General features: G+C 40.3%; 1 protein-coding gene across 1 annotated transcript; it reads right to left on the bottom strand.

Moving 5' to 3' along the window:
- On the bottom strand, positions 1 to 20504 carry ERICH5 (glutamate rich 5; the record flags this gene model as incomplete). Its single annotated transcript, XM_019642526.1, has 3 exons — positions 20358 to 20504; positions 1697 to 2575; positions 1 to 77 (listed from the first exon to the last, which is right to left on the bottom strand). Coding segments are annotated over exons 1-3 (1014 nt in total), but the record flags the coding sequence as incomplete, so codon positions are not given.
- Between the last annotated feature and the right edge of the window lie 2649 nt (positions 20505 to 23153).

The following is a 23153-nucleotide window of genomic DNA, read 5'->3' as shown; positions in this document are numbered from 1 at the left end:
TTCTTCTTCTTTTGTTTCAGCCCCTTTGCTAATTTTCTCATTCTCCATCTCTGTTTCAACCACTTCTCCTGTCTCACCTGGAAAAGTAACCAAAGCAGACATTAAGAGACGCTCATTTAGCATTTACAATAAAGTACCCCACAGTTGGTTTCCAATGGGGACAGCTCTTAATCTTTAGGCCTAAGCAGCAAGTTTCTCCGGTGGTGTCCAGAAAGTTGATCACCCTGGTTCTCTCAGTTCCTCTGAAGGCTGGAGGCATTTAACATCTCCGAGTCTTGGCATTCTCTCATATAAAATCAAGATACAGAATTACCCAAGAAATAACAGGAGAACATATAACAAATAGGAAGTTCCACTTAAATCTAAATCAGAAGGTGGCCTAGAGGTGCCCAGAAACCTGTCTCATTTTTTTTAAAACCTGTGGTATTTAAAGAAAACAATCATTAAACATTTAAAGGTTGCGAACATTTAAAAGTCTGGACATTGCACTTACAAATCTGTTTCCCTAAGAAGTGGGTTGCAGCAGCATTGGCCCTGTGCTTGTGGGTGGAGCCAAAATGCAGCTGCCTCTTTTCAAAGGGCTATGTTCTTATTCATCAAAGTTCCCTGGGGCTCCCCATGACATTCCATGTGTCTGTCACTTCATTCTCTGTCATTATCCTACGCCCAGAAGACTTGAGTTTGCCAACCCTGGTCTAACAAATACATGCTTTTACTTCTCCCTGTTTTTCCCAGAGCACTTTCATTAAAGCACTTGCCTCAATAGACTGCAGTAATTGTTTAAAGTCTGCCTTCTTCTCACTGTGACCCCTTTGAGAATAGGGATTCCCTCTTACTCCTTCTGTACCCCAGCACCTAGCATATGATTAGGCACTCAAAAACTGCTGTATTAATAGGTGCAAGAATTAGGGCCAGTTGAGTGGCTCAGTTGGTTAAGAGCTCACTCAAGAGTGTGAGCTCTGAGCAACAGTGGTTCAATTCCCAGCCCGAGCTGAGCTGCCGCTGAGCTGCCAACAGGTGGCAGGATGGCTCAGTTAAAAAATAAATAAATAAAAATAAGTGCAAGAATTAAGAAACAGATGGAGGGCCGGCCAAATGGCTCAGTTAGTTAAGAGCATGAGCTCTGAGCAACAGGGTCGTCGGTTTGATTCCCACATAAGCCAGTGAGCTGCGCCTGAGCTGAGCTGCCCCTGAGCTGCCAACAGGTGACAGGATGGCTCAGCTGATAAGAGCACGTGCTCCTAACAACAAGGTTGCCAGTTCGACTCCCACATGGGATGGTGGACTATGCCCACCCGCAACTAAGATTGAACACGGCACTTTGAGCTGAGCGGCCACGAGCTGCTTATGGGTGGCCAGATGGCGACTGGACTTAGAATTGAGCTAGCTGCACCTTCCACAACTAAGATTGAAGGACAACAACTTGGCTGTTCCCCTTCCCCAATTCCCCAACACTGTTCCCCTTCCCCAATTCCCCAATAAAACCTTTTAAAAAAAAAAAAGAAAAGAAAAGAAAAAGAAACAAATGGATAAATACTTCATTTAATTATACTGTAATGTGAAGCTAAAATTTACCAAAATAAACTTCAACCACCTGAAATGCAGACTTTAGTGGCTGTCAGCCACCCCCACCCCCAGAAATTGTCTCATATGGAGCACATCTAAACATCCTGAATCTTTAACAACATAACTTTACCTTCAATGTTTTGGTCCTCTTTGTTACTGTGAGTTTTCCTGACCGTTTCCACATTTGTCTCTGTTTCTAGAATTCCTGCTGGATGCTCTGTGCTACCAACTGTTCCTTCAGGTTGAATCTGCTCCATGTTTCCTAGACTTTCGGGAGTTGTTTCCACGAGGTGACATCCTTCCAATATTTCTGGAGATCCATTTTGTTTGGGAATTGTTTCTAGAAGTTGGGACTGCTCATCTCTTCCCAGTGCTTCTTGAAGTTGCTGCTCTTTCGCTGTTTCCACAAGTTGGCTTCCGTCCAATATTTCTGGAGATTCAGTCTCTGTGGAAACAGTTTCTGGGAGTTTAGGTTGTTCATCTTTTCCCATTGCTTCTTGAGATTGTGGCTTTCTACCTGCTTCCAGTGGTGGAATATTTTCAGCTATTCCTAGAGGTTTCATCTCTTGGGCAGTTTGTGGATTCTCGGTACCTCCCATGACTCCAGGACAGCCCCTCTGTCCCACCATCCTCAAAGATTGATGCTTCGCTTCTATTCCTAAAGTTTCAGTTTTAGTATTTCCTTCTAAAGGCTGAGCCTTTGTCACGGTTTCCACGTCTTTCTTCTTGTCTTCTGCTCCTGCAGTATCATCTTTGCCACCTGGCTGAGGTGGTCCAGACTCCTTGAGTCCTTCTAGAGGCTGAATCTTCTCCATGGATCCTGGAGGGTCTGCAGCATCCTTTGCCAGGGGCTGTTCATGGAGGAATTTAACACCATTAGCTGTAGACACCGCTGAAATCTGGAGCTTCTCTAATGAAGGAAGGCTTTCCTTTTGTATCTTGCCATAAATAGTAGATTCTCTTCCCAGTGTACATGGTTTGGGTTGGGCAAAGCAGGACTCACTTTCTTCTGTGGTTGAAAATATATATTTGAAATTACTTTTTGATCATTCATTTGAAAAATAAATAAGAGAAAATACACATTATTGTTTAGTTTCTATCTTGAGAAAGTACGTTGCTATCAAGAAGTAGATGTCACAGTTCAAGACAGCCCTGGGTACAACTGAGTACAGAAAGGCCATCCCATGACCCTAACACTCCCTAATTCAAATCTCTTTACTGTCTTCAACTCAAACACCTCATCTTAAACATTATGGTCCTCCAAAATCACAGTTTTGTCCATACATATATCAATATTGAAAGAAAGAGAGGGAGGGAGGAAGAAAAAGAGGAAAATCAAATCACAAATAGAGCAGAAAATACTAAAAGAAAATAAACCAACATGTTAAAACGGGCCTTTCAGTGATATATTTCTTCTTCTATGGTTTTTTTTCCCAAAGACAGTTTTTCTTTTTCTCTTATTTTTTCTTAAGTTACCACCTATCCCGGTTATATACACATATATTTTAAAGAATTGTCTGCTTATCTATAATTAAGATATACAACTAATACACAGGCCTCATTTCCAATTTCCCTTTCTCTGGGGCAAATATTTTCATTCTTTTAGCTGTTTGGGAGGGATATCTCTAAGTGAATTGCTATTTCATGATTTTTCAGTTTGGGCATTTCAATTAACTCCCACTATGGAAAATAAAGACTTAGCTCTTTTTATTCCCACCTCTATCACCCCTTACCCTATGAGGGTCAGTGATGCTTAGCCCTCTACAGCTAAGATGGTGAACAACAGCTCAACCTGGAGCTGGGCTGCCGTGAGTCACCGGTGACAGCGTAGGCTGCAGCCCCTGCTGCAGTGGGCTGCCATGGGCTACTGTGTGTGGCTGGCAGCCAGCGTGAGCGGCTGGCAGTCCAGTGTGAGCTGCCAAGAGCAGCCGTGAGTGGCCGTCCAGTGACCGGCGACTGATCTGCCTCAGCCAGGAAGAGCGCAATGATAATACCAACATGGGCCAGTGAAGCCACGTCCTCCACAACTAGACTGAAGAACAAAAGGACAGCAACTTGTCTGGTCCCCTTCCCCGATTCCCCAAAGCTGTTCCCCTCCCCCAATTTCCCAATAAAACCTTTAAAAAAATAAAAATAAAAGAGTAATTATATTGTGATCTGGGTTATATCTATATTGTTATATGTACATATAACCAGTATGTCTCCTTGGAAGAACTGAGCCATATAGTAAGCTATTGTTTTTCCCAGAGTGAATAATTGTAATGGCTCTTCACTTCCATGGTTTATGTGCTATCATTAATTCAACCCACTGCCAATTGTTTCTCTTCTTAATACATTTATTCACATCAAATCATTTCCCACCCCGTCTCCAGGACTGGAGAAGAATTAGAGCCTCAGCCTGAGGAAGCAGAGTTTAGGAAGGATTTTGTGATTTGCAGCAGGCTATCAGCCCCAGGGGTCCTTATGATAGAATTGGGAGGAGGGCTGTCCTTTACCTCACCTCCTAGCCTCATCATGAATGAAGCCTTCAGATTAACAGCACATAAGACAACTTAACAAAAGCAATTTCTCAGATCTATAAAGAAATTCATTACGACGAGACAATTCATTTAGATATTATACAAAGCATGTTCTGGTGATGACTGCCTTAGAAAATTAACAAAGAAATGTGTTAATATACTAATCACAGACATCTGCCAAATTATATTTTCTGGTAAAATAGTTATTACAGTGATTAGTACTGACAGTTAAATGAGACAAACTCATTTCAACCAGCTGTGCCAGCTGTGGATGCATTCTAAAGGCATCAGCCTTCCGGAGCAGAAAACGGTGGGGGGGAATGTGTTGGCACACCCAGATCATAGCCACTCAATTTTATATTTTGAAAAATATACTATGGTATCAGTCTAAGCTCTTCCCTTAAACTAAAAGCTTTGTGAAAATTTGTTATCCACAAATGGTGTCTTAAGTGTCCAAGGGTTCTATCAATTTTTACCATAACTAGAACATTTATGCTCATGATCAATTTTCATTCTTATATACTTTTCCTAATTTTACTGGTATACTTGGCATAGGCAAATGTCCTCAACATATAATATTTTTATAACACAACCTGAAAATAGTCAACTAAGCTGGGTTGACTATTCTTAAAAAAGAATATCACTGTCTCTAATATTTTTTCTGGGGTAGCCCAAAGGAGCTAAAACATCTTTAAAATGATTACACATAAAAATAGAGAAAATGCTGGGCGGCTGAGTGGCTCGTTGGTTAAGAGTTGGCTTGGGAACATCAGCTCTGAGCAGCAGGGCCACCCGGTCGGATCCCACATGGGCCAGTGATGCTGTGCCCTCTACAGCTAAGATGGTGAACAACAGCTCAACCTGGAGCTGGGCTGCCATGAGTGGCCATCCAATGGCCGGCGACTGATCTGCCTCAGCCGGGAAGAGCGCAGTGATCACAATACCAACATGGGCCAGTGAAGCGACGTCCTCCACAACTAGACTGAAGAACCGAAGGACAGCAACTTGTCTGTTCCCTTCCCCGATTCCCCAGTGCTGTTCCCCTTTCCCAATTCCCCAATAAAATCTTAAAAAAAAAAAAATAGAGAAAATGCTGAAAGTGTAGTGACACAATTTCTATTAACTACACTCTGACTGAATTTTTAAAGAACTGTGTTTTGGAGGTATTAGCTCCTAACGAATCACTTAAAGGTTCTTTTTCCTATGTAATAGAAGAGTGCAATTTACTCTAAAAGGGAGGACAGAAATCCTATGACCCTGAAAGTGACACCTATAAAGTAGTGGGTTTGAATCCTGGTTCCTCCACTTACGAGCCTTATTAAGACTCATTGTGCCTCAGTTTCATCACCTGTAGAATGGGAGGAATATTAGCAGAGCTATTGTGAGGATTACACGAATTAATACCCAGAAAGCACTAGCACAGTGAATGGCACACACTGAGTGACAATTAATGTTAGCCATCACTAGTATTATACATCATCTGATGGCCCTAGTAAGGAACAGATTGTGGTGGACAGACAGAAAAGTAAGGTAATTCAATTCATTCTAATACGAGTACCTTTCTTCGAGCCTATTTAGAAAAGAAGAAAGCTCAGAGTAAACAAATGAAAAGGTTGGAAAAGAAATGGTTGTTTCAATTCATCTCTCAGAAAACGCAACAATATAGTCTACAATTGTCACTCACATTTCCTTTCAGGCACCAGATTCCATATCCCTAACAACGTTTTTATCCCCAGCTAGGGAAGTATCATTTTTGGATTCGTTTGACTTCCCTCCTCTTCAGCTGGAGCAGGCCATTCCAGACTGTTCTGACGTTGGGTGTGAACCCTGATTCCATCATTTACTTAACTGTGCGATCTAGACAAACGCCTAACCTCTCTGGACCTCAGTTTTCTCATCTGTAAAATGAGAATATTATGTTTGCCTTCCAGGCTTGTGAAAAGAATTGACCAAGGTGATCATGTGTGTCGTTACCCAAATTGGTATGTGACATGAGAAGGTACTCAGTAAACAGGGATGCAGCGTACAGCCAGGTAGGTGTCTCACTGCCCAGGGGTGTACTGCTGGCAAGGGAGAGCTGAACTCCAGCCTGTGTGCACCTGTAAGGTTGCACATGTCAGAGGTGGGGAGGGCTTCTTTCTCTATTTCCACAAAGGTCCTTTGTGGCCTACCAGTGGCTCTGTCAATAAAGTATAGCTAACTTGGCAACAGAAAGAATGAACTACGACATTAAAGGACTTGTATAAAGAGTCACTCAAACACTATGAAGTTGTCAATGTTGACCTATAAAATTCTGTTGTTACCACAATAAGTTTAAAAACATGATTGTTGATAGATAATGAAATAGTATTCATAATGTCAGCCATGATTTGACTGGATTTGACTGGCATTAAAAAAGTCACTGGTAGCTTTTTTATATAAATAAATATTTCATTGTTGGCTTTGATTTTATTTAGTTCATCAAATATTCATAAGTGCCTACTATATTCCAGCTCTCAGCTGAGCACTGGGTTTACAGCAGTTAAGAAGGAAGGAAGATTTGGTCCCTGCAATCATAGGGTTTACTGTCTGCAGGGAAATTTAAATAATAGCTACTTCCCTCATTAAATCCAGCTTGGTATTTATGCATTACCTCTCACCCAAGATCTCCACATGCTCTGTCTCCATGGTTTTGTGAATCCCCAGCATACCTCCTTCACACAAAAGAAGGTACCATATCATTTCTTCTAGCACTCTAACTAGAAAAGCAGTGAGCTCTTTTATCCACAAAAGGAGACATTCTATGCCTAATCTGTATTATTATGTAATAAACATTGTGGACAGATGCATTGTTTCCACATGCAAAGTTGTTTCAAGAAATGTCTGTTTTCCAAACCCTACATTTTATCAAATCACACACTGCTCTGGGCTTAATCCTTTGGTGCTCATTACCTCTCTTGATTCTGTTGTAAGTTGATCCATGCACAAATTTGTTCTGACAGCTGAACTAAAGAACCCTTGTTGCAAACACCGTTGTGATAGGCACACAAAGAAATTAAACACTAGGCAACATTACAGAAAGGATTAAAACTAGAGCTAACATGCCTGAAATTCACATTATGGTGAAAGCTTTTCAACTCAGTTCATTACTCTAATCAGAAATGAAAAGCAAGGAGAAAAACTTGAGGTCAGTATTTCCTATCCAATGGCTATGACATATCAGACATCCCAAAGACTTCATTGGCCTGTCTACTGGGTATTCTAGAAAATCAGTAAGAAAGAGGGACCCTGATATTTTCCCTTGTTGCCACCATTTCCAAGTTCTTGTAGCTTTTGAGCTTTAGGAACCAGAGGCCCGCTCGTCTTCCTTCTCATCTTCTTCCTTTGCTTTCTCCTCAGTTCCATTCTATTCTCTATCCATGCACCCAACAAATATTTGTGGATCTAACTGTGGTGCCACTCTAGATATGTTTGTCCTTTTCCCTAATCAAAGTATGTAAAAATACCGTCCTTGTATGCCATGGCACAAATGCTAATCCTTAAAGATTCATTCTACTAGTTGATAGATGGTAACGAGGAACTCATTTTAAGAGAGGTGAATTTAAGCAATATCCATGTAAATGGAAGTATGAAACCATCAGCCAAAAAAAAATCCAGTAGAAGGCAAATAAAAATCAGACAAACCATTTTTCTTTTTCAGTAGAAATGTCTTAATTTACATATCTAAAATTAGTTTTGACCATCACAAAGTAAATGCGATAAAGTTTGAAGGTAAACTTAACTTTGAAATTTAATGACAGAGAAACAAGAACATGTAGTTAGAACGATACTTCAGGACACTTGACAAGCACACATAGAGATGTGTAGCTCCTGCCTACGGGGAGGCTGGCATTTAACAGCTACAGAACCAGTCATCAAGCCATGACAGTCACCTCCTTCAGTTATGATTTTTCTAATTTAATTTTCTTTGATTTCTTTTAGACTCCCATAAGACTCACTCTTATTTTTTTTTAAAGCTATCATATAAAACATCACTTTTGAAATTATCAACAGTGTGTGTCATTAAAAAAGACAAGTTTCATTGATTGATGGTCATTATTGGCACATGGCAATCCAATATTTGGGCAGAAATTTAATGTACAAAATCAAAGGCATCTCAATGAACAAGGAAGAGAGAAAAAGTGAAGAATATGTCTCCGGTATGTACAAATTGTGACACTGCACCAACCTAACCAGGCCTCGTCCACCATGTTTCTCTAGGAAACCCAATAGTGACTAACATTTACTAAGGCACTGAGCCTAGAGCTTTATATGGATTATCTCATTCAATCTTCCCAACAACTGCAAAAGGGAGTTACATTACAGACATTACAGACATTGTGTTTTTAACAAATTGGTTTGTAGCAATCCTGCATTGAGCAAGTCTATCGATGCCGTTTTTCCAACAGCATTTGCTCACTTCATGTCTCTGTCACATTTTAATAATTCTCACAATAGAGAGAATTCTCTTTCAAACTTTTTCATTATGATTATATTTGTTGTGATCTGTGGTCAGTGACCTTTGCTATTACGAGGGCAAGACCTTCCACCAGCAAAAATATTACAACTTGCTGAAGGCTCAGGTGATGATTAGCATTTTTTTAGCAATAAAGTGTTTTAAAATTAAGGTATGCACATTGTTTTTTATAGATAATGCTATTGCACACTTCATAGGCTATCGTATAGTGTAAACATAACTTTTATATGCACTGGGAAACCTAAAAATTCATGTGACTCACACTGTTGAGATATTTGCTTTATTGCAGTGGTCTAAAACCAAACCTACACTATCTCCTAGGTATGCCTGTATTATCCCCATTATACAGTTGAGGAAATATGGCACAGAAAGATTTAGAACCTTTATCTAGGAGGGACACACAGCTAGGAGTGGCAGAGCTGAGATTTAAGCCCAAGGAAGTATGATTCTACCTTGAAGGGTTAGGTGCTTTAAGGCAAATTTTGGTCCCAGAGCCTCACCATAAGCATTACCTGGGAGTTTTTTGTTGTTGCTGCTGTTGTTATTTGAATGCTAACTCGCAGGCCCCACCCCAGATGCACTGAACCAGAATCTGTGTCTTAACAAGATCTCTGGATTGTTATCTACGGCAACACTCTCAGGCCATCAGGGAAAGGCATAAAGGAGCCAGTCAGGAGAGACTGAAGTGGATGATGAACACACAGACCTTCTGGCTGTGGGTGTCCCTCATTCTCCACAGGCATTGTTACTCATTGTCAAAACCCTTGTGTGGTCTCTGCTCTCAAACCCGCATGTCACGCCAGCACTGTGATGAATATATTGATTTAGCAATGAATTAAGGGCCTGAGCTGGTCTAAGTGAGCTCTACATTAGGGAGTGAGATTTTTGTCCGGCTTCCATCATTTCACAGAACTGGCTGGGTTTGCTAAGCCTCCACCTCAGCTAGGTCAGGAAACACAGGTCTTCTAATTTCTCATCTGAAATTAAGGTTACTACTTTTTGTACCTTACACAAGCTGTGAGTAAGTGGCTGCACCAATGTGAGGTGGCTGTTCTCCCAGCTTAGCCGCTGTGCCTGATTCAGTCAGGGCTCCATGTGCAAAGGCTTGTGGCCAAGAGTAGACATCTGCACTTGAAAAGGAAGTATTCCCATCAGCAGTTAGCAAATTTGTGGCTGGGATGGAATAAATTTTGCAACAGAACAGTCATAGTCACATCAGAGATTTGGGCTTCAAGCCCGGTGGTTAGTGTACCCTGAGAGCCCCCAGTACCAGAAAGAGCAGTGGGCAGACCAAGTAGGATTGTGACCCAGGTCCTTCTGCCGACCGCTGCGACTACTCTCTGAGATTAGGGATCCACATGCCATGCAGATGACTTTGCTTCCATAGTTAGTATAGATCACATTAAGGGAAGTTGGGGGGTTTTCCCCAGAATGAAAAGTCACTTGTAACAAAGCAGAAGTCTTCCTCTCACAGGCCGTATGCACCTGTGAGGCCAGCACTGGGCTTCTGGCACAATTAAGACCGGAATTGAATGTGCTTCTTTTCTTCATAAAGCAAAGCATAAGACAACGCTTTGATCTAGGAAGAAGCAGGTTTCTTCAAGAATCATGGAAGTTATTAAACTGAAAGATTTCGATAAGATTAGAATATAAAACAAACATCTCTCAACCTTCTTCAAGCTTCAGAGTCTCCAAAAGGAGTAGCAGAGGTTAGGAGGTGATGATAAGTCACATTAGGAACATGTGCCCTTGATACAATGTGCGGAGAAGGGCATTTATCTCTGTGGTCTTCCTCCCCAAAACCCATAATCCACCTTACATCATAAGGACAACATCAGACAAATCATAACTGAGACAAATCCTAATCCCAGAAGTTTACAAAATACTTGACCAGTACTCCTTGAAACTGTCAAGGTCATAAAAAACAAGTCTGAGAAACTATCATAGTAAAGAGGAGTCTAGAGAGATAGGACGACTGAATGTGGTATTCTGGATGGGATTCTGGAACAGAAACAGAACATTAGAGAAAAAAATAAGGAAATCTGAATAAAGTATGAACTTTGGTTAATAATAATGTATAGTATTGGTTCATTATTGTTACAAACACTCAACTAATGTAAGATGTTAATAATAAGAGAAGTGGTTGTGGGGTATATGGGAACTGTGCTATCTTCATAATTTTTCTGTAAATCTAAAACTATTCTAAAATAAAGTGCATTTTAAAAAATTATAGCAGCAAAAGTATAAGAGCAAGTAACCTTGCAAAATACGATCTGGTAACCTTAGAAAAACTGCTCCATAAACTTTGGCCATTCACACACCACTTTCATGATGTTCGAATATTTGTGTACCACTTGTGCTATTACTGACTTAATATTTTTCATTGTAATTTTCCTTTAACAAATTTACTAAAAAGAAAAAAAGTCAGGAAATCAAACAATTCAGAGATCTAGACATTGATCTAGAGGAAAAAACAAAACTTGATATTGGAAAAGCAATAAAGAAAAATTGAGATTTATTAAAACTGATATTAATGACACATAATTTTATTGAGGACTTACCAGACAATATTCCAGGCTAAGGGTCAGCAAATTTTTACTGTAAAAGGACAGATGACAAATATTTTCAGTTTTCCTGAACATTGGGTCACTATTGCAACTACTCAACTCTGTCATCATGGTGAGAAAGCAGCCATAGACAATATGTAAGTGAATGGGCATGTGTGTGTTCCCATAAACTTTATTTACTAAAATAGGTGATGGGCTAGATTTGGCCAGTAGGCTAGTTCCAATCTGGTCAGTAGGCCAGTTCGCCAGCCCTTGTTCTAGGCAATATTTAGGCTATACTCTAGGTGCATTATATGTATTAACTCATTTATTCCTCAGAACATCTCTATGAAATAGGAACTATTGTTAATCCTATTTAATAAATGAAGTCACTGAGCCATAAAGGGGTTCAACGGCTCAAAGTTACAACTACTAAATTGATCCTGAACCAGGATTTGAACCTAGACAGTCTAACTCCAGACACACATTCTTAATTAGCACTCTATACGTCTTTGAGTATGTTGAAATTCTCTCTCAAGGCCACATGTGTGTTCTCTCTCTTTCTCTCTCTCTCTCTCTCTCACACACATACACAACACACACACACACACATTTGAGGTGTGCAGGTAACCACGGCCTCTCACAACCATATACTATATTTTGCTATGTATAAGGCGCACTTTTTTTACCCAAATTTGTGAGGGAAAAATAAGAATGCACATTATACATGGGCAGTATTAATTCCACATCTCTATAAATGTTTTTAATTCTTTTATTTATTCTTATGTGTTAAAAATATAACTCTAGAAATCAATAACAATATCTGTATGCAAAATAATACTCTGGAATACGATAATCGGTTTTGCTGAACTTATGATGAACTTGCAACAATGAAGAGTTCTTGGCCTTCTATGATGCATAAATATAAATTTGCTACTGCTACATAAAATTTCTTGTAACTGTGTTTTCTTTCTTGTGTTTCTCTTGTTTGTGTTTTGTAATTATTTGTTACATAAAATTTCTTGTACAATGTTAAAAAAAATAAATGCTAAAATTCCTTTATAATACAAAAAACAAATACCTAAATGTAAACAAATAAAAATTCGAATTAAAAAATTAAAACGAGGGGCAGCCGGGTGGCTCAGTTGGTTAAAGCACAAGCTCTGAGCAACAGGATTGCCAATTCGATTCCCACATGGGCCAGTGAGCTGTGCCCTCCACAACTAGATTGAGGACAATGACTGAGCTGCCACTGAGCTGCCAGTGGGCAGCCAGATGGCTCAGTTGGTTAGAGTGCGTGCTCTTAACAACAAGGATGCTGTTTTGACTCCCACATGGGATGGTGGGCTGCGCACCCCACAACTATATTGAAAATAGCAACTGGACTTGGAGCTGAGCTGCACCTTCCACAACTAAGATTGAAGGACAACGACTTGACTTGGCACTGATCTGTCCTGGGAAAAACACACTGTTCCCCAATAAAAAGTTTTACAAAAAAAGATTCAAGGCTCCTTAAAGAAAAAATTAAAACAAAAGATTTTTTTCCCTGAAAGTTTGGGCCAAAAGAGCGGGTGCACATTATACACGGGAACACATTATACACAGCAAAATACGGTAGTCTGTAGAGGCTACTCCAGAAAAACACAGGGAAAGGAAAGTAGCCAAAAGAATCTATGTGGTTCCTGTCAGTCTTAGGAAAATGGAATGGAGTAAGAACAGGCACAAAAAAAAAAAAAATCAAGGATTTCCTTATCATTATCAATGATAGTGAGGGAAAGAAAAGAAAGAAAGAGGATGGTTTGGGGAGGACATGTCAACAGACTGAATGAGGTCCTTGCTGAAGGCAGACAGATGTTATCCCCAGTAAGAGAAGCCACTAGTGAAAATGATAGAGCAGTTGGAATGAATATCCCAGTGGGTCATGGGACACAGAAAATACGGTATTTGTGCAGCACACTGAGGTGATGGAAGGAGCTGCCCCTGGAGGACCCTGCCGGGCTGTCCTACAGACTGAGAGAAATGCTAGCGCATTATAACCCATTCTCAAGGTTGGCAAGCTCTCTGATACATATGACAAAGGGGAAAATATATTTCTGTCACCATAAATAGACTAGAGTAGCATTAGCTGTGCAAGGCTGAGAAGATAATAATGATAGCATGAATCAGGGCAGTCTGCAAAGTGTGGAATGTTCTCATCCTGCAAGGACCCTTTAGGACTAGATTTTAAAGGCAAACTTCTTAATAGAAAGGTCCTTTTCACTGAATGTAAAGTCAAATATATTACAGGCTTGAGAAAGTACTGTCCCCAAATGATTGTCCTGGTGAAGGGAGCAGACAATTGATGGACAAAAAAAAAAAAAAATTTTGGTTTAATGGTATATCCACATGACTATAGGGGAAGGAAGTACTTGTAGATAGCAAGGACCTTCCTTTTAGTGGAGAAGAGGCAGGTCAATCACTGAGAGGGAGGGGCCTGGCAGGGGTGGGGGTAGGGAGAAAACTGGGGGAATGCATCTGGAATAGCTGCAAAAAAAAAAAAAATAGAAGCCAGGAAAGGCTGGGGGCTCAGGTCATATAGAAGGCTTGTTGAGCAGCCTCTTGGCATGAGTCATCTCAACCTTTGGCCTATAAGGTCAAGTTCTTTATATATTTACTTATTTTAGATGAAGTTAATTGATGCTATTTTGAGGTCCACTTTTAATTATACTGTCATGGCCACAGAGTCTATTGTATGTAGATGAAATGTGATTGTTGTTGACCTGGAAAGTGGATAGATATGGCAGGGATGTTGTTTTGCTGTTTCTGATGTTTCCCGATCTTCTTGCATCTTGACTTTCCTACTTAACATACATTTGGACACTTCATTTATCTAAACTGGTTTAATGTGACATGCTCATCTCAGTGCAAGTTAAGCCATACAGATCTGAACGTCAAGAGGTGTCAGTATGAATTAAGAACATGTTATCAGGCCTTGAGGTCTTTTGTGTTACTAGAGAAGCCAGGCTAGAAGAGGCCAAAGGGACTGTTGAGAAAAGAGGGTCATCCATCCCTCCTAGGTATGGGGCTACAGCCATCCAGTCACCATAGCCCAGCTCAGTTATCCTGGGGACCCCACAGCCCCTTGGGCCCGTCCATAGTGAATCGAGCGGTGTCAGTTGAACTTGTCCTAATGCCACCTGTTCCCGTTTCTTTTCTCTATTTCCAATGACCACCCCTTATGCTTAGGCACAGTAGCAAAGGCTTATTTCACCCACCTTCATAGAGCATAATCTCCATGGAGTTTAACTGTTAAAAACAATGCTTTTTTGTTTTGTTTTGTTTTTTGTTTTTGCAATCTTCATCCATAAAGGGCAAAGTTCTGACACCCTTGAATATATACAAAAGAATGATCTCTCAAGCCTGACTGCAATTTCAAAGGAAGGGTTCAAGGAATGTGAACGACAATAGCCCAAGGACAGTAAAGATGCTTCTGAGGTCATTGTGGTATTTTCCAGACATTAACACTCACTTGGAGAGCTATATTCTGGTATTTTGCTTTTTGAAAACCAATGATTACCTCGTACAACTACACTTATGCACACCAGGTTCCAAAGCCTGGCCAAGTTTGATGCTTTTTGTCTGTTTTGGTGAGCCTTTCAGTAACCCCCACAAGTATCAGGTTTTTATTTTAAACTTGATATAGTAAAACATTACCATAGAAGTGAAACTGTACACATGAGCTGGGACATGTGGCAACTTTACAGAAGCATGATTTAACAGAACATAATAAAGCTTTGTTTTGCTGTATTGACCTTTTCCTGAATGACTAAGAAACCCTTTCACAACCCCAAACTCTCTTCCCAAGCCTATGTTGGCCAATGTTGCCTTATTCCGTGGGTCCTGATTCCTACTCTCCCTCTGCTTTCTCAGTAGTTCTCTCACTCTCCTGATCCTCCACCGCTGTCGATCCATTCATTCACGCATACCCACTCAACAGATATGGATTGCATTTGTCCTATGTGTAAGGCCCCATGACAAGTTCTGGCAGAACCAAGGTCGGGGGCTTCAGAGTCACATACATTGGGCTTAAGCCCCAGCCGGATCACTTATTAGCTCTGACACCTTGGGCAAGTTACTTATCCTGACTAAGCAGCAGTTTTCTAGCTATGTTTGGTGATACTAATGTTTGTTTTATTTATAAGGCTCTTGTAGGAAATAAATGAGATCATATACTAAAGTACTACTTGGAACCAAGTGGGTGCTCCTACCTTGTCCCCTGACACCTGCTCCATGCCCACGTTTTGATGCAGCTGCACTAATGATGGAAAGCCTTCAATTTTAGAAAAAGATTTATTGTATTGTCAATGAGAGTGTAAATTGGTATAACTCTTATAGAAGGCATTTAGGCAGTTATCTATCAAGATTATAAATGCACATACCTTTTGACCTAGTAATGCTACTTCAGGAAATTGTCCTACAGTCACGGCTGCACATGTTCAAAATGTTGTATTTTTAAAGGAATTCAATTACAGCCTTGTTTGCAACAAGGAAAAACTGAAAACAAATCAAATGCCCCTCAACAGGGGACTGGTTAAATAAATTACACAATGTATTATTAAGCAAGTGTAAAAAAAAAAGAATGACATTCTCTACATATCAATATAGAAAATTTTCCATATTGATAGGTGAAAAAAACAAGGTGAAGAATAGTGAGTATAATACTACATTTTATGAATAAAGATGGGAGAGGGAAATAATACTTTCAATATATAAAGAAACTTTGGAAGAATATACAGAAAAATAAGCCTAGTAACAGTATTTACCGATGAGTGAGATTGGAACTAAGCAGATGGTGGGTAAGGGTGAAATTTGGTGATCAATAGCTAATTTGCAGCTTGATTTATCCTGATATTCTGCTGTTTCTTCTTTGTTTCTCCTCCCACTGATTAACTGAAGAACTCTGTTTGTTCCCTTTTTCAAGGCTACCCATGCCTTGTTAATTAACAAACCCCCCCCAACCTGAAAAGAGCAGCTTCTTTAATCCTCAGGCCCCTGGAAGTCGAGTGGGGGGGCGGGGTGGACATCTGGCACCCAGTATCACTACTCCCTAGCAGTTTTTCCGCAAATCGCTATGGACAGTAAGATTGAAGATAACATTGAGACAGATCTGAGGCCTCAGAAGACCCCAGGAGATGACTTCTCAACTATTAGCCCTGAGGACTGCTTTCCTTTTGTTCTTTCCCATTTACCTGCCTATAAAACCTCTTAATCATTTTTGCTCGGGGAAGGTGGTTTTTTAGACACAAGTCTGCCATCTTCCCTAGCTGCCGACATCTAGAATAAAGGACGCCTTTCTCCTCACCAACCCTTGTTCCTCCGGTGTTTTGGACTCTTCCGGCGGCAGGCAGCACAGAACCTGAGTTCGGTAACAGTAGGGCTGGGGTAGGAGGTGCACTTTTCACTGCATGCATTTTCAAATGTTTTCAATTTTTAGAGTCATGTATGCAGTTCTTATATTCCATTTTAATTAGCTCTACATAATAACCAGGTCTACCACAAAGACTCACCGAGCATTCTCTGTGTGCCAGGCTCAAGAGGGGACACAAAGACATATAAGACTCAGTCCAAAGACTTCTAGCATTAAAAAAAAAGAAATCCCATTTATATAATGTCTATATGCAAGAAAAGCCTATAAAATTCACTTTAATGTTAACAATGTTTGTTCTTCAATTACAAAAAAAAAATGTTTGTCTACTTAGGGCTGAAGGTATCACCACAGTACAAAGAACAATTCACATAACTGTGAAATTGAAGCCTCGTCTTACTGCCCAGGCAGCGGGGACTCTAAGCAGCTAGTGAGAGTTCAGGCTAGAACAAACAAATGATTGTAGCTGTCAGTGGAAATGTACACATTAACCTAGCAATGAATTTGTCAATAATTACCATCTATTTACTTTGTCCACACTGGTACTTAAGCTGTAAAATCTCAGGAAGAAGTCTGCCACAAACAGTTGACATTTATTTTAACAAACAGTTTAGTAAGCAGGGACTGGTAGCATTGGGAGGATTGGATGCCAAAGTTCCTGAGACCTTTGGGTCCATTAAAGTCTGTGAAGCCAACAAAACCTGTGTGTTCAGATTCCATCAGCTCCTCAGGGCACTGAAAAGAACAGAAATTGCCCTAATATTTAGAACTTGCTTCCACAAACAAGAGATTCCAAACTCAATCTAATTGTCCTTTTGGAAGAAAAAACAGCCTCTTTCCTTACACATTTCACGGCATTCAGTAAAAATCTCTGTGTGACTACCAACTACCAGGCACTGTTCTACACTTTGAGTAGCACTGGTGATTATTTATAACCAAAGGCCAGTCTCCACCTCTTTCTTTGGAGGTGATGGAAAGAAACTCCTGGGATTCAGTGTCTGATGATGGGTCAGACAAGTGTCTCCACGTGATCACTAGAATGTATTTTTTTATCCAGCTCAGTGGCTCCCTAACCAGTAGCTTCTATTTGATTTAAATTGGAGCCCAGAAAATAAGTACCTTCATATTTTAGTGTTACAAGATTTTAGAACTGTAAGAGATCTTAGCAGTACCCTAGTTCAATTCATTATTAATGACTCTTGCTGGTAGGTTAATACTGCATCGTGAACAAACAGTTCTTAAGCTAGTTACAGAAAATTGTCTAAATAAATCCAGTCTACAGGCTACTTGATGTATTTGAGCTTTAACTCATGGGGTTCTGAGGTTGATATCGTGAATTTAAAAGAATCTCTTACTTAGAGATAAATAATTATCTTATTATAATATATTTATACTATTTATCACATATGCATATATTACACATATTTGTATATTTGTTATAATATATATCTAGTTATCACAAGCTGGTTTAAGGAGGAAAAAGTGAGGGTCTGGAATCAGAGTACTTGAATTCAAAGCCCAGCTCCAACTCTTTGGGAATCCTGTGACAGTGGCAAATTATTTACTTTTATATGTAAAATGGGGAAATCATAAAATTTATTCATAGCATTGTTATAAGATTAAACTAAGTAATTCATTCAACAATTATGTACCAGGCATTGTTAGGCACTGGGGGTACAGTGAGTAAATGAATGTGCAGGACATTTAATAAACTTGGACTGATTTTATCTAAAAGCACATACACAGGCTTGGGATTGCATATAAAGAAGTTCTGAGCTACAGAAATAGGAATGAATTATTTATCAGATCTCCAAGATCATGGAGTTGAAACGGTGATGAACATACAATAGTATCCAATTACAAGAGAGTATTGTCTGATTGAGGCTCAGAAGCAAAATACACCTGTTGATTGATTCAATTTATGCAGCATATTAATTTTCTATGCACTAAAACTGATCGTCAGGTGTTTTTAACATCTCTTTCAGAACAACATTCATGTAAACTTAGAACAGCAATAAAAGCATAAATAAAAACTGAAAGGTGTGGCTCTTGTAGATGGTTATTAATACTGGTGATAAAATATTTTTTAAAACAAGGTCATTCATTCTTTTCTGAGAGAATTAAAAATTCCATTCCACCTATTAGATACTTTTGCCCCTCCCCAAAAGTTAACATTCCTGCAATATATGTTTTCATAGATCTAAAAACCTATAATGATGATTTAATGCTCTGCTTTTTAAATTAGGATGCTATTCTTAGGATACCTAGGGCATGGCAGGGGATAGGAGAAACTAAAATAATGCGGTGTATCTTCCTAAAGTATGAGCTTCCTGTTTTTCATATTTAAATCAACAAGGATTTAACATGGAACAGAATGCATAATCCACCTGATTTCACAAAATAAAACATGAAACATCAAAGAAATTGCTCATTGCGCCAGCCTCTTCAGAGCGTATTTGGGGTACAGAGGCTTTTGTCTCTTTAGGAGAAAGGTTAGCAAATGCGGTACATTAGGAATGGATTTTTCCATCTTTTCACATTGTTGTCAGTGACAAGAAGTTTGAAATCACTTTTACATATGGCATTAGATTTTTGCCTATTTCCACATCTTTTTATTGCTTTCATTATCTACTGAAGTTAGAAATAAATTATCACAGACCATGAAAATGACTGTAATAAAACATTTCTGACTAGGACTCTGAGTTTTGAAACAACATTCATGAAAACCCTGCAAAACTCTACTACAAAATCAGAGAGGAAGATATTTCTGTTATTGGAATAATGCAAGGTGCTAAAAGAAGACCTGTAAAAAGGAATTAACCAGAGTATAAAATTTCCCCTAACTTTAGCCTTGAAAATGACTGTAACCTAGTTTGAAGGAATTTACTTAACCTTCAGAGCTTTGTCGAAAATATTAGCCATTCAAAATGTAAGAAATGAGTCAGTTGTAAAATCTAGCCATTCTCTATTTCATTAATCTGCTTGTATTCTTTTCACAGCACTTATCTCTGTCAGAAACTATCTTAATCATTTACTTAACTTGTTGATTGTCTATCTCTTCCACCTCCAAACCGCAAAAGTAGGGTCACTTGTATCTCCAGCATCTAGCCAAGCACCTACCTGGCTAGTTATACAGTTGACATTCAAAATATACTTATAAAGAGAATTTCTTTATAAGATTCAGCGGTGACCACTTTTTATCACGTGCATATTTGTCAAGAAATATTTAAGCCAAAGACATGGGAAAGTGTATCTGACTTCTTCAAAAGTTCAGGAACCAATCTGAAGGAGCCCATCTGTACTTTCAGCAGCCTTTGCCATCTCGGATGCTGAACCGCTGACGGGAGGGCAAGGCGGAAAGGTCTTGATAGAAAAATGGGTAGACATCTCTCCTTACGACCAGAAACTAATGGTTCCCAGTTAACTTGAAACTTTATAGAATCTGAAGTTTCGTACTTTTTGGAGATTAAATAACACCTATTGTTAAGGGCAGGAAATTACTCATCTGTTGAAGAGAATGCGGCGGCGGCAGGGATGCAACGCCAATTCCCTGCAATCACACCAGCTGACAGGGTAACCCCAGCTCCCGGCCCTGGGCCTCGAGCGTCTGGGCGCGCGCGGACCGCCGCACCCGGAGTCACAGTAGCGCTGTTCCAGATTTCGGGAGGGAGTCACGCTGTGCTCTGGGTTCCCTTTCCAACCTCAGAGAGGAGCCCGCCCCCTGCTGGGCGGAGTGGGAACGAGTCGCGCCTTTCGGACCCCCCAGGGAGCGAGCCCACCCGAATCCCGAGGCCCAGGCGGGGGGTGGGGTCGGGTCCCCTGCTCACCACTGCGGAGCCTGATGCTGTCGCCGGCCTTGTTGAGGGCGCTGCTGGAGCAGCCCATCCCGGCGGCGCGGTCTCGGGCAGGAGTCAGGCCCCGCGCGCGAGCGCAGCCACCTGTCCCAGCCCCACCCGGTTTCGGCCCTCGGAGCCCCCCGCTGCCCTGAAGCCCCAGTGTTTGCCAGTCCAGCTCCCGCGGCTTCAGAGCGCAAGCGCACAGAGGCGCGCCGGGCTGCCGGTGCGCACCTAGGCAGGAAAGGGAGGCACACCAAGTGCAAAGGAGCTGGGGAGCAGACAGCGAACAAGCAGAAGAGGATAGGGACAAGGAGCCAGGAGGGGAGAAGGTGGACGATGTGCTAAAGGCAGAGAGGAAAACGGCCTCTGAAGCAGGGATAGGGATGATGTCGGGGGAGAGAGTGAAAGGCTGGGAAGAATCGTGTGAACCATCACTAAATAGCTGGGCGGGGAGGAGGCGATTATGGTCAGTGGCTATTGATTGGTAGACTAGATTTTGCGCCGACAGCCTTAATCTTACATAATTTCAGTACAGTTTCCACAAAGGTTGACGTTGGTACGATACTATTTAATTCATCCTCATATTCAACCTTGGTCAGTTGTCCAATTCAGGACCACATATTGCCTTTAGTCGTACTTTAGTTTGCTTTAATCTGAAGTAGTTTTCCCAGTCTTTGTCTTTCATGACCTTGACATTTTTTTTTAAGAGAACAGGCCATTTATTTTGTAGAACATTACTCAGTTTGGGTTTGTGTAATGTTTCCTCATGATTGTTTTCAGGCGATGCAGTTTGGGCTGGAATACACAGACGTTATGTTATCTGTGTATTCATATCAAGTGACGCATGATGTAGTTAAGGCAATGTCTGCCAAGTTTCTCCACTGTCAAGTTACTATTTTACTCTGTAATTTATGGGGAGAGACTTACTAAATATCCTATTTCACATCAAACTTTTATCTGCCACTTTCAGCATATATTAATATTCTTGCTTGGATCAATTATTTTTATGATAGTTATGAAATGAGTTTTTCTAATTACGTTATTCCTTCTACATTTATTAGTTGATATTCTACTTTAATGGAGCACTTTCCCTTTTCCTCCATTTATTCATTTATATCAGTAAATACTCATGAATTTTTACATTATTCAATGGGTTATGTTACAACTGTGTTAGTTTGTTAGGGCTGTCATAACAAAATACCACAGCCTGGGTGACTTAAACAAAAGAAATTTATTTCCTCACAAGTTTGAGGCTAGAAGTCTGAGATCAAGGTGTGGGCAAGGTTAGTCTCATTCTGAGGCCTCTCTCCTTGGCTGGTACATGGCAGTCTTCTCCTGTGTCTGCACATGGTCTTCCTGCCATGCATGTCTGTGTCCTAATCTCTTCTTATAAGGACACTAGTCATATTGTATTGGGGCTCACCCATATGACTTAATTTTACCTTAATTACCTCTTTAAAGGCCGTATCTCTAAATATATTATGAGGTGCAGGGGGCTAGGACTTCAACATATGAATTTTGGGGTGACAAAATTCAGGCCATATACCATTATTTTGATGCTCAAATTGTCTAAAATTTGGCATATTACCTTTAAGGGTCATGTGATACAAAGCTATGGTCTTTACCATATGTTTAGAGGTCTCTCCTCTTCCTCCCTCCCTCTCTCCTTTCTTTTCTTCCCTTTCTCTTCTTTCTGATTCCCTCTCCTTTCTCACCTTCTCCCTCTTCCTGTTCCTCTCTCTCCTGCACTGTAGGCCTGACAAAGCCTTGGCCACCCAGCAATTAGTTCACAAATCCCTCGAATGAAGAGGAGACGGGAGACTTTTGTGCAAGGACCCTTCATAACATTACACTTTATTTAAATTGTTTTAGAAGTTGCCTGGGGTATCTTACTTTTCCTTGGATATAATTTGTCAGCCAAGTCATGGTCTCTTCCATTTTCTTCAGGGGAAGCATTTTACAATCAGGTGAACAATAATAATCAGGTGTCCTGTGGATGTTAGGAAGTCTTTCCCATGAGACACTCTAGTTTTTGCTCAATGGGCTCAGGAATAAAATGGCTCTAGAAACAAGGATAGCAGTCAAGTATGGGCTGAACACCATGTTCCTCCACTTACCATGCTTTACCTGGCTGAGTGCCCAGTTTGCCAATAGCAGCAAGAGTGATCAACTGTAAGCCTCTGAAGTGGTACCCATTCTTTCATGGGACCTATTAGCCACCTCATGGAAGATTGATAGGACCTCCTTGGGGACAGTAGATAACCTTTACTGTAACAGACATTGGATTAGATTTACTTTTCTTGCCCATTATGCATTATTTTTCCAGCACCATCTATTAGTGTGGATGGTATCATCAAGACAACACACATCTATCAAGACATTACATTCAGTTTTGTACCTTATCAAAGAACTCACTTTACTGTGAGACAAGTAAGGGAATAGGTTCATTTCTGTGGTTTACTGGTCTTTTCATATACCTTGTTATCCAGAAGCTAAACCTACAGAGTGATGGAATGGCACATTAAACACTTTTATGGCACCAGCCAAGATTAAACACCTTTGACATTTGTGGTGCTGCCCCGTGGTTTGCAGAGTGTGCTCTATACCAGAGATTAGTAAATGGTTCTGCTTTCTCCATGACCAGTATAGGCAGATCTGCATCTTGCTCTCCAGGCTTCTTGTTCATTTGGTGAACTACAAAACAAACTCCTTTTCTGCTTAACTAAGCTAATTTGTTTCTGTTGCTTACAAAAGTATCTAGACTAATATATATATATATATATATAT

The sequence above is a fragment of the Hipposideros armiger genome, unplaced genomic scaffold (assembly GCF_001890085.2).
Source record: "Hipposideros armiger isolate ML-2016 unplaced genomic scaffold, ASM189008v1 scaffold_70, whole genome shotgun sequence".
NCBI classification, from domain to species: domain Eukaryota; kingdom Metazoa; phylum Chordata; class Mammalia; order Chiroptera; family Hipposideridae; genus Hipposideros; species Hipposideros armiger.
The sequence above is the reverse complement of the archived record's forward strand: the minus strand, read 5'-3'. Positions and strand labels throughout refer to the sequence as shown.